The sequence below is a fragment of the Lithobates pipiens genome, unplaced genomic scaffold, assembly GCF_037356315.1.
Source record: "Lithobates pipiens isolate NorthernLeopardFrog02 unplaced genomic scaffold, aLitPip1_a1.2 Scaffold_23, whole genome shotgun sequence".
Classification (NCBI taxonomy): Eukaryota; Metazoa; Chordata; class Amphibia; order Anura; family Ranidae; genus Lithobates; species Lithobates pipiens.
In genome coordinates this window covers 292,444,418-292,459,534 of record NW_027507785.1, presented here as the reverse complement: position 1 = coordinate 292,459,534, position 15,117 = coordinate 292,444,418, and the positions used below count along the sequence as shown (strand labels likewise).

The following is a 15,117-nucleotide window of genomic DNA, read 5'->3' as shown; positions in this document are numbered from 1 at the left end:
CTACCCAGAAGTGACAGATCACATACTAGGTACATGATCTGGTGCAGCCGAGCCTCCATATATCTATGTTATCTGTAAGCTGTGGAGAGAAATCCTCATAGGTCAACATATTTCCCAATGAGCTTCTTCAGGACAAATTGAGCATAGTTGCAGATGTAACTCCGGCCTGTAACCGTGGCAATCGTGTAACTAGATTCTGAATGCCGCTTAAGTTGGGGAAACCAAACTCCCGCAGTCACCATGGAGAAAGGTACAGGCTGCCAAAGGTGCTCATCCTAACAAGTTTCGCTCTGCTTACTGGAAATTAATCACAGGGCTCCTATGATTAAAGGGTAAGTTCACCTTTACCAAAAAAAATAAAAATGATGCCCATGCAGATAAGAGGCCTCTGTAGATAAAACCAAACTGTGCAGCTCTGACTAAAGTTGAATAATGCCCTTATTATAGGGGAAGGCCATTTACATACCTCATGAAGCTTGGCTGGAATACTCTCGGGATGTTGCTAAGCGAGGCCTAGTCATTGCTGTTCACCTCCACCATCAAAGGAGTTGTCTCTCAACCGCTGAGTTCAAAACTACTGCAGGGGTGAGATAGAGTATGTGAGCGGGTTTGAATCAGAGAAAGAGCTCAATCTTGTGATGGTGGAGGTGAGCAGTAACAAGTAGGCCTCACTTAGCAACGTCCTCTGAGTTTTTCAGTCAGGCTTCATGAGGTATGAAAATGGCTTATACCTGTAGCAAGAACATTATTCATCTTTATCAGGGCTGGATGGTTTGTTTTTATCTACAAACACTCCTTGCCTGCACAGGCAGTTTTTTTCTGTAAAGATGAACTAGCCCTTACAAGAAGAGCGATCATATTCAGTTTTTTTCATAAAGCTACATACACATGCGAGGCATTTGCCTGGGCAACATAAACAGGCTACGCATTTCTCGTGTTTAGGATGTCTTGGCGCTGCATACAGCCTCCCATAGACATGAATGTGTGAAGGCGGCTATAAGCAGCTATGTGCGTAATTTAGCGCACTCGCACAGACGTGATGTATCAAACGCAGGTAGTGTGCTTTTGCTACTTTATACTATTGGTGGCGCATAGCTGCATTGAGCTGCCTTCACCCATTCATGTCAATATACGTCTCCAGCAAATCCCGGACATCAGAAATACAGGCAAATGACAGAGCTGGTCGCAGAGATGGGGGTTAATCCAAGCACCCCCCTGAATTAGGGTGTTAACCCAGCACACCCCCTGTGCACGCCTATGCTGCGCATATAGATACAGCCTAAAAGCAGGCCATACATACATCTTATCTAATGCCCTGTACACACGGTCGGAATTTCTGATGGAAAATGTGCGATCGGATCGTGTTATCGGAAAATCCGATCGTATGTGGGCTCCATTGGACTTTTTCCGTCTGAATTTCTGACACACAAAGTTTGAGAGCTGGATCTAAAATTTTCCAACACAATCCGATTGTTTAAATTCCGATCGTGTGTACACAATTCCGACAGACAAAGTGCCCAGGCATGCTCAGAATAAATTAAGAGACCACAGCTATTGGCTACTAGCCCGTTTATAGTCCCAACGTATGCGTTTGACGTCACATTGTTAAGAACGTTTGGATTTTCAAACAACTTTGTCCAACCGTGTGTATGCAAGACAAGTTTGGCACAAAATCCGTTGGAAAAAATTTGATGGATTTTGTTGTCGGAATGTCTGACCGTGTGTACAGGGCATAAGAGTATTTGTTCATATTTCGCAACATTAGCCCCCGTACACATGGTCAGACATTCCAACAACAAAATCCGTCAGATTTTTTCCAGACGGATTTTATCCGAAACTGGTGTTGCATACACGCGGACAAAGTTGTCTGAAAATATGATCATTCTGAACGTGATGGCATTCGTTCGTTAGGACGGGACTACGTTGCGGCTATCAGCCAATAGCTTTGGTCTCGTAATTTGATTTGAGCATGCGTGGCACTTTGTTCGACCGGAATTCTCTACAAACGATCAAAAAAGTCTGATCAAATTTTGTTGTCGAAAAATGTGAGGTCCTGCTCTCAAATTTTTTCCGGCAGGAATTCAGACGGAAAATGTCCGATAGGGCCCACACACGATCGGATTTTCCGACAATATAATCTGTTCGGACCTTTTCCATCGGAATTTCCGAGGGTGTGTATGGGGGCTTAGTGGGCTGCAGCAACACCAGATTTTCGTGCGGCAATCAAATTTGAGTAATCGGACACGTATGAAATGTTTTGAAAAACAAACAATTTTCTAATCAATGATGGGAGAATCGTGCGAGAAATGAAAATTCAAAAAAGAAATGCACATGTGCAAGAAAAGAAAATTCCCAGAAAGAAAAGATTCCCAGCCATGAAAATTCTTTTCTGTAGCAACATGTGGTGAAATTGAAGGCTTGGTTGGCCAAAGTTCGAAATCAATGGTGGCATAATCGGATCATAAAACGCACAAATTTTCTAATTTTCAAAAGAAAATTCTTTTGAAATTTCGACCATGTATGGCCGGCATTAGTGTCTAGGCTCAGTCTGCTTTAAGATCAATATAAGTTAGTAGAAGCCATACTGTTTCTTTACCCATCCTCATCATTGACAGTTATTAACCACTTGACCTCTGGAAGATTTACCCCCCTTCATGACTAGGCCATTTTTTGCGATACAGCACTTTGACAATTACACGGTCGTGCGACGCTGTACACAAATAAAATGTATGTCCTTTTATCCCAGAAATAAATTTGATCACCTCTTCGGTTTTAATTTTTTGTGCTATAAACAAAAAAAGACGGACAATTTTGAAACAAAATTTATATTTTTTACTTTCTGCTTTAAAACATATCCAATAATAATAATAATAATAATAATAATAAAAAAAAAATATTCATCAATTTAAGCAAACGTATTCTGCTACAAGTTTTTTTGGTAAAAAAAAGTTTTAGTGTCTACAAACTATGGGATACATACTGTAATTTTTTTCTTTTACAAGAATTGGTGGTGATATGCGTCTTATAGCGGGACTGTGATGTTACGGCAGGCACTCGGGCGGTAATTGACACCTTTAAGCCCTTGTACACACGGTCGGACATTCCGACAACAAAATCCATCAGATTTTTTCCCGACAAATTTTGTCCGAAACTGTTGTTGCATACACACGGTCGGACAAAGTCGGAAAATCCGATTGTTCGTAATGCGATGACGTTATTTAGTTATAACGGGACTATGACGGGACTACGTTCAGGCTAGTAGCCAATTGCTTTGGTCTAGGAGCATGCGTGGCACTTTGTCCGTTCAAAATTCTCTACAAACGATCGTACAAAGTCCGATCGGATCGTGTTGTCGGAAAATTTTTATATCCAGCTCTCAAACTTTGTTGGTCGGACATTCCGACGGAAAAAGTCTGATGGAGCCCACACACGGTCGGATTATCCGACAACGCGGTCCGATTGGACATTTTCCGTCGGAATGTCCGACCGTGTGTACAAGGGCTGACACTTTTTGGGAACCAGTGACACTAATAGAGTGATCAGTGCTAAAAAAATGTTCACTGTCACTGTACTAATGACACTGGCTGGGAAAGGGGTTAACATCAGGGGCAATCAAAGGATTAAATGTGTTCCTAGCCGGTGCTTGTTTTCTGTGGGGGAAGTGCTCTTACTATGGGAAGGCATCGATCTGTGTCCCTGCTTTGCAGGAGCACAGGATCGATGCCTTCCCTATTGACAGAACAGTGATCTGCTTTGTTTACATAGACAGGTCGCCGTTCTGTCTGTGTACTAAACAATGGGAGGGTGCCAGCGGACATCGAGTCCACGGTACTAGCAGTGTGTGGTCCCAGCAGGAGCCGGCTGCTGGACAGTGGACACAGGCTGTAGTATGGGTCGAGATTCATATATAACTTTAGTTATTGAATTACAAGAAATTTAGTAATAGTTAAAAGTGATTACTTATATCTATATACAACATGTTTAATGCATGAGACATCTGCTTCATTATGTTATGGGAAGTTAGGAACTTTTGACCTTTTCTTTTCATCAGTTGTAGCTATTGTCTTCCCTACCATATAAATATGACTGGGAGGCCAGTCCGGAGTTTGAGGTTTTATTCAGGACTGAAGCATCTGAATCATGTTGACTATCATCTCCAGGTATCTCATTTATGAGGTAGGGACTCCCCTGGATTGAATATGCTGTATTTATCCAGTATCGTATCATCTGTAATACATCTTTAACCGAAGATAAGTAAACCTTTTTTTTTTTTTATTACATTTTTTGTGTGTTGTGTTTTAATCCTTGCATTTACTGACCACATATCTGAAAGGGTAAATATATGAATGAACCTATGAATAAATGTAACACAGGATTTAAGCCCTTATTACACACGCGTGCGCAACCCAGATCAGGAAGTGTCAGATCATGTACTAGGTATGTGATCTGGCGCAGAGTGGCCGCCCTGCTGCAGTATTTCTACGGTGGGCGGTCATGAAGTGGTTAAAATGACATTCGATTTTTAAGGCTCGGTTTACACCTAAACCAGCCTTGGATCGCACAGCAACGCCAAATTTTTTGCCTGAATTCGGCCCTGAAACGGAGGCGAAGACACACAGCGTTTCTGTGCAGTGCGCTCCGCAGCCACCCCGGAGATATGTGAACCGGCTCCATAGAGAGCCAATCCCATTCTCCTGCTATGTGAAACCCGCATCCAATTCGCATAGGTGTGAACCCAGCCTCAAGTTTAGATATAATACTGCTTATCTTAGATCTTCTGGCAGTTTTAAATTATTTCATTTACTCACTAGATCCCGGTCTGGATGAAGTTTTCTGTCGCCGAGCCACTTACGAATACCGTATTTGCCAGTAACTCCTGTTTTGGTTCCAGGTTTGTATTATTATTATGTTTTAGGCTGATGGTGCTGCCCAAGCCATTCCAAAAAGCATCTCCTATGGAACATGATCACAGTTATGCATTGATAGATGTGAGATAATGCTCTATAGTACGCTAGCCAAGCTAACGGAACACAGAATACCAGGTGAGTCTTTCACGGTGAGGATCCAACTCTCATCCCACAGCATCTTCTGCTTCTGGTATTGAAACCACTTAAAAAAAAAAAAAAAGAAAAGATTAATATAATTCATTAATCCCATGATTTACATTAAATGCAGTAAGACCGCTATAGTGCCACATCCATAATGTATACCAAACCTAATAAAAAGAATATAATCAGACTTTACTGGCTTAACCTCCCTGGCGATACGATTATTTCGGATTTTAGGTGCTAAAAGCGGTACAATTATTTTGCATGGAAATTTGGCGTTTTATATTGTAGTCCTGTAAATCTTAGCAATAACTCACTTAAATCTGTCCAAACCAGAGTCTAGTAAACATCCCGGGTATGATAAAGTTTGAAAAATGAAATCATAAATTATAATATAGATAAATGAAAATGAAAATGCGGCGCTACCAAAAAAGTGCTAAATAAAAATGAGTGTATGGTAATCTCAAAATAAATGTGGATCAAAATGTTATTCACTAAATATAAATACAATGGAAAATAAATATATCAAAAATTCAAACAAATATGCGTGTATGCAAATATATGCAAAATTAGTGAATAAAAAATTGTGGAGAAATATTCAAACCCCTAAACAATCCACATAGACAATCCCAATCCAAACAAACATAATAAAATAACCATATGAAGAATAAAAAATAGTGAATATCGTGAAAAAATGAATATTTAGACATATGATGCAAACACGTGATAGTCCATAAATTTAAAGTGCATTAATGACTAATGCCATTGTAAAATTAATAAATAGAGTTCATGCAAAAGATGTGAAGAGGCGATTCCCACAAGTGATAGATCACTGCAAACTTCAGTGCTTAATGGGTGCACCACCTATTTCCCCCAGCCTCTCACCTCCAATATCTGGTATACAGGCACTGTGTACAAGGGGTAACTGCTGGCTTCTATTTCGTTCCCACTGCTTCACCGCTGATTAACTTTTCACTGTGAGGATAAATGTTACATGCCCTCCCAATAGCTCCAGGATATCCAGGCCATAAAGAGTGGAAAAACACAGAGGGCTCTCATGTGTAGTAACTTGGCTATTTTATTGAAAACAACAGTAAAATCCACACTTACATTTAAAATATCAGCAGAGTGTGCAGCAGACGCGGACTTCCGGTTTCGGCCGTAAACCGGAAGTGATGGGTCCGACACCGAATTCCTTCCCTGACGCGTTGCGTTACAGAACGTAACTTTTTCAAAGGGTGATATCACCCTTTGAAAAAGTTACGTTCTGTAACGCAACGCGTCAGGGAAGGAATTCGGTGTCGGACCCATCACTTCCGGTTTACGGCCGAAACCGGAAGTCCGCGTCTGCTGCACACTCTGCTGATATTTTAAATGTAAGTGTGGATTTTACTGTTGTTTTCAATAAAATAGCCAAGTTACTACACATGAGAGCCCTCTGTGTTTTTCCACTCTTTATGGCCTGGATATCCTGGAGCTATTGGGAGGGCATGTAACATTTATCCTCACAGTGAAAAGTTAATCAGCGGTGAAGCAGTGGGAACGAAATAGAAGCCAGCAGTTACCCCTTGTACACAGTGCCTGTATACCAGATATTGGAGGTGAGAGGCTGGGGGAAATAGGTGGTGCACCCATTAAGCACTGAAGTTTGCAGTGATCTATCACTTGTGGGAATCGCCTCTTCACATCTTTTGCATGAACTCTATTTATTAATTTTACAATGGCATTAGTCATTAATGCACTTTAAATTTATGGACTATCACGTGTTTGCATCATATGTCTAAATATTCATTTTTTCACGATATTCACTATTTTTTATTCTTCATATGGTTATTTTATTATGTTTGTTTGGATTGGGATTGTCTATGTGGATTGTTTAGGGGTTTGAATATTTCTCCACAATTTTTTATTCACTAATTTTGCATATATTTGCATACACGCATATTTGTTTGAATTTTTGATATATTTATTTTCCATTGTATTTATATTTAGTGAATAACATTTTGATCCACATTTATTTTGAGATTACCATACACTCATTTTTATTTAGCACTTTTTTGGTAGCGCCGCATTTTCATTTTCATTTATCTAATTTTGGTGCAGAGAACACTTTTTTATGCTGGCTGCTTCCTAGATACATTACTTCCTCTCTGTAAGTTATCTTAGGTTGAGCGCACTAGCTTTCCCTATTTTATAAATTATAATATAATAAATAATTATAAATAATTATACCAAATAATAATATAACAATAATATAACAATAATAAAAATTATTCAATAATGTAATCAAATCAAAAACACTGAAATTTGCTCAGTTGCAGAATTGTCACTGTCATTACTTTCCAATATTTGATGACGGATCTCCCCACAAATCGCTATCGCTCAATTCTGCAAGTGATTACAATTTATTGTCGCTGTTTTCTAGCTGTCCAGGCATAAAGAACAGTTTTTATAATATAAAACTGCATGCAGGACACTGGGCAGACCACTAGGGACAAAGGGGATGTCAAATAATTACATACAGCAATGTAATCTGTAAGATTGCATTATACTGTATGTATAGTGAGTGTTTCACTTTTTGAATTTGGCGCGGATCTCCGTCCCTGTGCGTCGCAATGTGATATATCGAGCGAGACACGGCTCACTCGTACAGTGCGGGGACATCGCTGGATCCAAGGGAGAAGGTAAGTAAATCTCTCCCTGCATACAGCGATGCAATCCCGAGTCTGGCTCTGGGTTACCGCTTTTGGTATAAAAATTCCACCCCAAGCCAGACTCTGGAATACCGTCAGGGGGGTTAAAAGGGAACAAACATGACAATGTATAAAAACATGAACACATTTTATTATGAACAGCTCATAAAATCATATCTAGACGTACACTATATTGGGCATTGGGACACCTGCCTTTACACACACATGAACTTTAATGGCATCCCAGTCTTAGCCCGTACGGCTAAATATTGAGTTGGCCCACCCTTTGCAGCTATAACAGCTTCAACTCTTTGGGGAAGGCCGTCCACAAGGTTTAGAAGTGTGTCTTTGGGAATGATTGACCATTCTTCCAGAATCACATTTGTGAGGTCAGGTATTGATGTTGGACAAGAAGGCCTGGCTCGCAGTCTCTTCTCTAATTCATCTCAAGGGTGTTCTATCAGGTTTAGGTTAGGACTCTGTGAAGGCCAGTTAAGTTCCTCTACCAAAAATTCACTCGTCCATGTCTTTATGGACCTTGCTTTGTGCACTGGTGCGCAGTCATGTTGGAACATGAAGGGGCCACCCTCAAACTGTTCCCACAAGGTTGGGAGCATGAAAGTGACTGCCTTCCCAGGAGAATCAAAGCTGTTATAGCTGTAAAGGGTGGGCCAACTCAATATTGAACCCTACGGGCTAAGATTGGGATGCTATTAAAGTACATGTGCTTGTAAAGGTAGGCGTTCCAATACAAAGTCGGCATCGCACAGATTTGGGTGGTGCTATTGCTGGCAATAGCTGCTGATTTGGCCCAATGTGAACATTGGCTTGCAAACAACAATATAAAGTTGACAGAAGTTCTAACTCTTCCCCACTTCCCCATGTAGCACCCTTGTCTTAAACAGGGCCACTGGTAAATTTAGTTGTACTAGGTGGTAACCAGCCTTGCTGATTTGGCCCCCATTCACACCCGGAGCAACTTGTCATGTAATTTGACAGTTTCCAATCGCATGACAAGTCGCACCCTATTATTGACAATGGAACTGTTCAAATCAGTGCGACTCTGACTTTGAAGTGCTGAACCAATTTGAATAAAAGGTTCCCGCTCTATTTTTTGCGATCTCAGGTATGACTTGCATAGACATCTGTGCATGAATTGGCACAGATGTCAGCCAAGTAGCACCTGAAATCTCTCTGACATGCTACTTTGAAATCATGCTACTTCAAGTAAAGGAGTATCAATGTAAACGGGGGCTAATAGTCATTATGATCATTTGGGTTTTCTCCTAAGCCTGTTAAAGCTGTAAGTTTCCCCCTTTTGCCAGCAGGTGTCGCTGTTACCTCTGGCATTAGTATGATGAGCTGCAGTGAAACTGAGTTATGAATATGCATGCTTTTCTCAGCCAATCAGTAGGAGTTCTCTGGCTGCTGAGGCTGCTGAGAGAGTACATATTAGGAGGAAGTCAGGTGATTCTGGTCCTCCCACCCAGACTGAGGTCTGATCTGGATATGTTAGGAATAGCTGTTGCTGGGTAGGCCTGAAGCCACACACGATCCGAATTTTGGTCGGAAAAAGCACTGATGGTTTTCCTGACGGGATTTCACTCAAGCTGTCTTGCATACACATGGTCACACCAAATTCCAACTGTCAAGAGCGCGGTGACGTACAACGTGTATGAAGAGACTACAAAAAGGAAGTTCAATAGCCAATAGCTTCCGTCTTGTAGTTGAATCTGAGCATGCGTTTTTGCGCGTCGGAATTGCATACACACGATCTGAATTTCCGATAGAAACTTTTTCCGTTGGAAAAATTGAGAACCTGCTCTCAGTCTTTTCCTGGCGGAAATTCGGCCAGCAAAATTCCAATGGAACATACACATGGTCGCATTTTCAGAGGAAAAGCTCTCATCGGTCTTTTGCTGGCCGAAGTTTCGACCGTGTGTACGCGGCATAACAATGTGCTCAAGGCTCTGCAAGGGAGAGCCTGCTCTCTAGCTGGAGGCATAAAGGAAAGGATGGAGTAAGGATAGAGGCATAAAAGAAAGGATGAAGAAAGGATAGAGGCATAAAGGAAAGGATGGAGAAAGGATAGAGGCATAAAGGAAAGGATGGAGAAAGGATAGAGGCATAAAGGAAAGGATGAAGAAAGGATAGAGGCATAAAGCAAAGGATGAAGAAAGCATAGAGGCATAAAAGAAAGGATAGAGAGGATGGAAAAAAAGAAAAAAGTTTTGGTTTGGCATTCAGCTATAAGAACCAGCCCCATGTATACAACAAAGCTTTCATGGTGATTATAAGACAAGGAGGTTATACCACAGTAGCGCAGATGAAGCCGCTGCAGAATAGGGCGAGGGGAAGTGCTATAGCAATCTTCACAGAGGTCGCCATCGGGCAGGGACCGCAGTCTGCCGGACAAACAGCGCAGTGTTCTTCTGGACTGCAAACATTGTCGCCGCACACTGCACACAGCAAGGGGTACAGACATGATTACTACAATTATACTTTAAGAGCCCATTCACACCAGAAAACCTGCGTTCCGTGCGCATTTCCAGTATTGCATTCAAAACACACTGGGTAACACCCCAAAATCAGATTACAATTTCAATTTGCCTGTATTCGATCACATGGCGTCTCAGTACCATGTGATCTGGTTGCATTGCATTTTTACAAGTAGCGTGTGCACTTTAGTGTGATCCAATGCAATTTCAGCCCATTCAAACGAATGGGATGAAAATCGCATCTTACTGAATGCAACATGTTCCTGTGTGGACCAGCACTAAAAATCCCTGGCTTACACTAGAACGTGGTGTGGGAAAGCCGCTATCCCTGAGTGTTTTCGGGACCACGTTCAAAATGTACTGCCTTTGCAATCTGCAGCAGGTGTCAGTGCAATGTTAATGACACCCCAAACTCAGTGCGTTTGTCTGCACTGGATCGCATGGTACAAAACAACCATGCGATCTGGTTGCAGTGCGTTTCCAAAAGTAGTGCATGCATGAATTTGGTGAAAATTGAGTCTCTTCGAAAATGAATGAGCACAAATCGCACTGCACTGAATTTCACAGGAATTCATGGGGTGAACCAAGGCTTAAGCTTTGTTTACACACGTAGCAAAGAATGGAGCACCTCTCAAAGGTGATCTGTGGTGTGTCACTTTTTGGAGGCAATTGACAGGCAGTGAGGAGGCAATATGATACCTCACAACCTCATAATTGCTGCACCACCGCCCCACAACTAAGTGCATTACACGCAATTGCAAGCAGATTGCAGCCCATACCCGTTGACTTGAATGGGTCTCAGCAGGTGGTAGTGCGCAATAAATGCGATGCCTTGCTGTGGTATGTGCACAACCGTTAATTGCTTTTGTAGCTTAAGTGGTTGGGGAGGGGGGTGGTAAACACACAGCTCAAGCGCATGTTTTTAACACACCCCTCCCCCCCCCCCCCCCCCGAACTTGGTAGTTGAAAACTCAGTCAATCAGTTAATTTTCTGCTTAAGGGCTCATTCACACCATAGTGTGTGTGTTATTTCTTTTTGTGCATTGGACCTGCCGTGGACACTTGTCAAGAGTTCCAACTATGCCTATCCTTTTTCCGCCCTCCATTCACAGAAACCATACTAAAGCTTCCATCAATGAAAAGCACTCTATGAATGGAACATGTGGACCTTTCATTCATCTGCCCGTTCCTGATTCACAGAACGCTTTTCATTGATGGAATCTATAGTACATTTTGAGAGGCTTTATAGAATTGCAATGAAGCTTCACCAGTTAGGGCTCATGCACACTAGCAGTTGAGGGGCGGTTAAACCCTGCAGTTCAACTGCATTTTTACCGCCTCCAAACTGCTCCCCCCCACCCCCCCCCCCCTTTAGATGCAGAGGCAGCAACTGGGGGTGTACACCTGTTGATGCTTTGCAGCTATGACAGGAATTATACCCCTATATAGCACCTGACGAGCACAACTCATTCAAGTGAATAGGGCCACTCTACAAACATCCTGCATTGCATGCAATTGAAGCACGACAGTGCTGGGTTTAAGGGTTAAAGCAGGCAGTGAGAAGGAACTACAATGAGGTTGATTTATTAAAATCTGGTGCAGCTGTGCATAGAAACCAAATTCCAGGTTTTTTTTTTGTCAAAGCTTAATTGAAGCTGAAGTTAGAAGCTGATTTGCTACTGTGCACAACTACCGTATATACTCGAGTATAAGCCGAGATTTTCAGCCTCTTTTTTGAGGCTGAAAGTGCCCCCCTTGGCTTATACTCGAGTCATCGCCGTCTGCCTGCCCGATCAGCGTGTCGAGCAGACAGACGGCGGACATTCTACTATTCAAAAGCCGCGCCTCCGTCTGTGATAGGCGGAACACTCAATTTCCCAGCAGTCAGTGGTCCGCCTATCACGGACATCCGCTCATTCTCATACTACGGACGAGGATGAGAGGATGTCCGTGATAGGCGGAACACAGACTGCTGGGAAATTGAGTGTTCCGCCTATCACAGACGGAGGCGCGGCTTTTGAACAGAGGAATGGCCGCCAAGGCGCCGACGAAGAGCGGCGATCCTGACATGGCAGAAGGACGGAGGCTCGGCACGGGACGGAGGCACGGGACACAGGTAGGCTGGACACACAAGGCTGCACGGACACACACACAGGGATGGATGGACACACACACAGGGATGGATGGACACACACACAGGGATGGATGGATGGATGGACACACACACAGGGATGGATGGACACACACACAGGGATGGATGGATGGATGGACACACACACAGGGATGGATGGATGGACACACACACAGGGATGGATGGATGGACACACACACAGGGATGGACGGACACACACACAGGGATGGACGGACACACAGGGATGGACAGGCATGTCTCACCCTCGGCTTATACACGAGTCAATAAGTTTCCCAGTTTTTTGGGGGTTAATTGGGGGCCTCGGCTTATATTCGGGTCGGCCTATACTCGAGTATATACGGTACACGAAATTATGCACTCTCCAGTTTTAGTAAATCAACCCCTCCTCACCAACTGTATAGGGACCCTTTCACACAGGCTTTCTGATCAGGTCCGCCTGTTAGTTTTTTAGGCGGGTCTGATCAGACCCTCCATACACCTGCTGCTATCCAATCCGATCCTGCCTGCTAAATCCAGACGGATGGGGATCCTATTTTGTATCTGTCTGGCGGATGGGATCGGATTAAAACGGACAGGTCAGTCTCAGCACAGTGAGTGGAGACGGACTTGTCATCCGCCTGCTCAGCGGGGATCAACAATATCACCCCCCACCCCCCCTGCTGAGCAAGCAGAGTCTGTCAAATGGACAAGCCCATGTGAAAGACGCATAATGCTCTATGAAGAGCGACCCAGACAGCTTTATTTTATTTTTTCCAAGACCAAAGCAAGTTTAATGAGTCCTTAAGAAAACAGTGCCAACCCCTGCTCTTCTAGGGGGGGGTCAAATTGCAAATCAGGATCCCCTTATTGTAAAAATTTTGGAAGCAAACTAATTAAGCATGGGATACATCATTGTATGTATACACCATTGTGACAAGAAATACTTTGCACTTTGATTGCTTAGTGACTGGTTATTGGTGGATTTAGAAGTTGAATTACGGCTCAGCCTTCAACATGACTGCCTCCAGTATACTGTATATGAATGACAGGTACCCTTTCAGCTGTTGGGTTGTGTAGTGAAAATGAAGTATCAGGATACCTGTTCCACTCAGCACTATGGACGAAGATTCTAACGCTGCCTGGAAGCTGCCGATTTTGATATGAGCGATTAATGAGGTCATCCCAGGATGGACCAAAATGACCTAAAAGAACAAAATAAATGGAATAAACAACACATTAAAAGCAATGGGACAGCAGACAGCAGTATCCCTTAAAATAAATAAGAAACGCCACACCTTTGGCTGGATAAAAATTGGCTGCGATCGGTTTATTATTGGTTCAAATAAAATAAAAGTAAAAACTCTTAGCCCCATTCACATTGGGGAGATTTGACATGAACTTTTACCTGTCAAATCGCAGTCGTTTTCTGGCAACGGCAGCGTCCAAATTGGTGCAACGCCAATTTTTTCGGCGCCGGCACCAATTCCCAAAAGTCATTTCTGCACACATCAGGGGTCTGGTGCGTTCCTGTTTTCTGTGTCAACTCACTATCACCTCATGAGTTATTTACCTCACAAACCAAAGCCATGAGGTAAATAACTCATAAAACAACATTAAGCCTCATGCACACAGGGCGTTAAAAAGAGCTGCAAAACCAGTACCGATGCCAGGAAAAAGCAGCTGTAAAAACACGCTTTTAGAAGTGTTTTACTTTGGCGTTAATGCTCGTTTAGACACGTTAGCGCTTAGCAGTGTTTCTCTGCCCTCTTCTATTTTCCACTCCCAAATACAATTACTACAGCTTAAAAATGATTGACGCAGCTTAACACTGTATACAGTGTTAACGCGCATTTAGCCTTTTTTACAGCTGTAACGCTGCTGCTCCAGAACGTTCTGGCCCTGAGGTTTTTTTTGCAGCTTGAAAATGCCTATGCCACTAAAAACATTATATATTTTTTTTTTCAGCAGAGACCCTAGAGAATAAAATGGCAGTTGTTGCAATATTCTATGTCACACTGTATTTGCACAGTGGTCTTTCAAACACAATTTTTTGGGGAAAGCAGTAAACGGTAAAGTTAGCCCAATTTTATGTATAATGTGAAAGATGATGTTACGCCGAGTACATAGATAGCTAATATGTCATGCTTTAAAATTGTGCACGCTCATGGAATGGCAACAAACTACATTACCTAAAATTCTCCATAGGCAAAGCTTTTTTTGTTTTTGTTTTTATTTTTTATTCCACTTTTATTAATGGTTACAATAGGATTAAAAATATCGAACAAATAGGCGACACTTTAAACGTTTTTTCAGGATACCTGTTTAGAGTTACAGAGGAGGCCCTGCACTAGAAGTATTGCTTTCGCACTAACAATTGTTGCGATACCTCACATGTGTGGTTTGAACACTATTTACAAATGTAGGTGTGACGTATGTATGCATTCACTGCTGCGCATGAGCACCGAGGTATGGGGCACTTTTATTATTTATTTTAATTTTTATTTTTACTACTGTCCCTTTTTTTTTTTTAATCATTTTTATTGCTGTCACAAGGAATGTAAACATCCCTGTGACAGCAATCTATAATGGCGTGTACACACGAGCTGAATGTCCGACAGAAAAAGTCTGGCGGAAGCTTTTCATCGTACATTCCTATCGTGTATGTATGCCCCATCAGACTTTTTATGTAAAAAATTCTGACAGACCTAGAAAGAGAACGTGTTCTAAATTTTTTTCAACGCCACCAA

General features: G+C 42.3%; 1 protein-coding gene across 1 annotated transcript in view; it reads right to left on the bottom strand.

Annotated features, from left to right (window-relative positions):
- LOC143926533 (atrial natriuretic peptide receptor 2-like) overlaps positions 1-15,117 on the bottom strand; it is an 89,865-nt gene that overhangs the window by 63,611 nt on the left and 11,137 nt on the right. Inside the window, exons 3-6 of the mRNA XM_077450336.1 lie at positions 13,470-13,572; positions 10,055-10,200; positions 5,040-5,109; positions 4,809-4,953 (exon numbers count right to left, since the gene is read on the bottom strand). Coding sequence (XP_077306462.1) covers positions 4,809-4,953; positions 5,040-5,109; positions 10,055-10,200; positions 13,470-13,572 — 464 coding nt within the window. The remainder of the gene's footprint in view (positions 1-4,808; positions 4,954-5,039; positions 5,110-10,054; positions 10,201-13,469; positions 13,573-15,117) is intronic.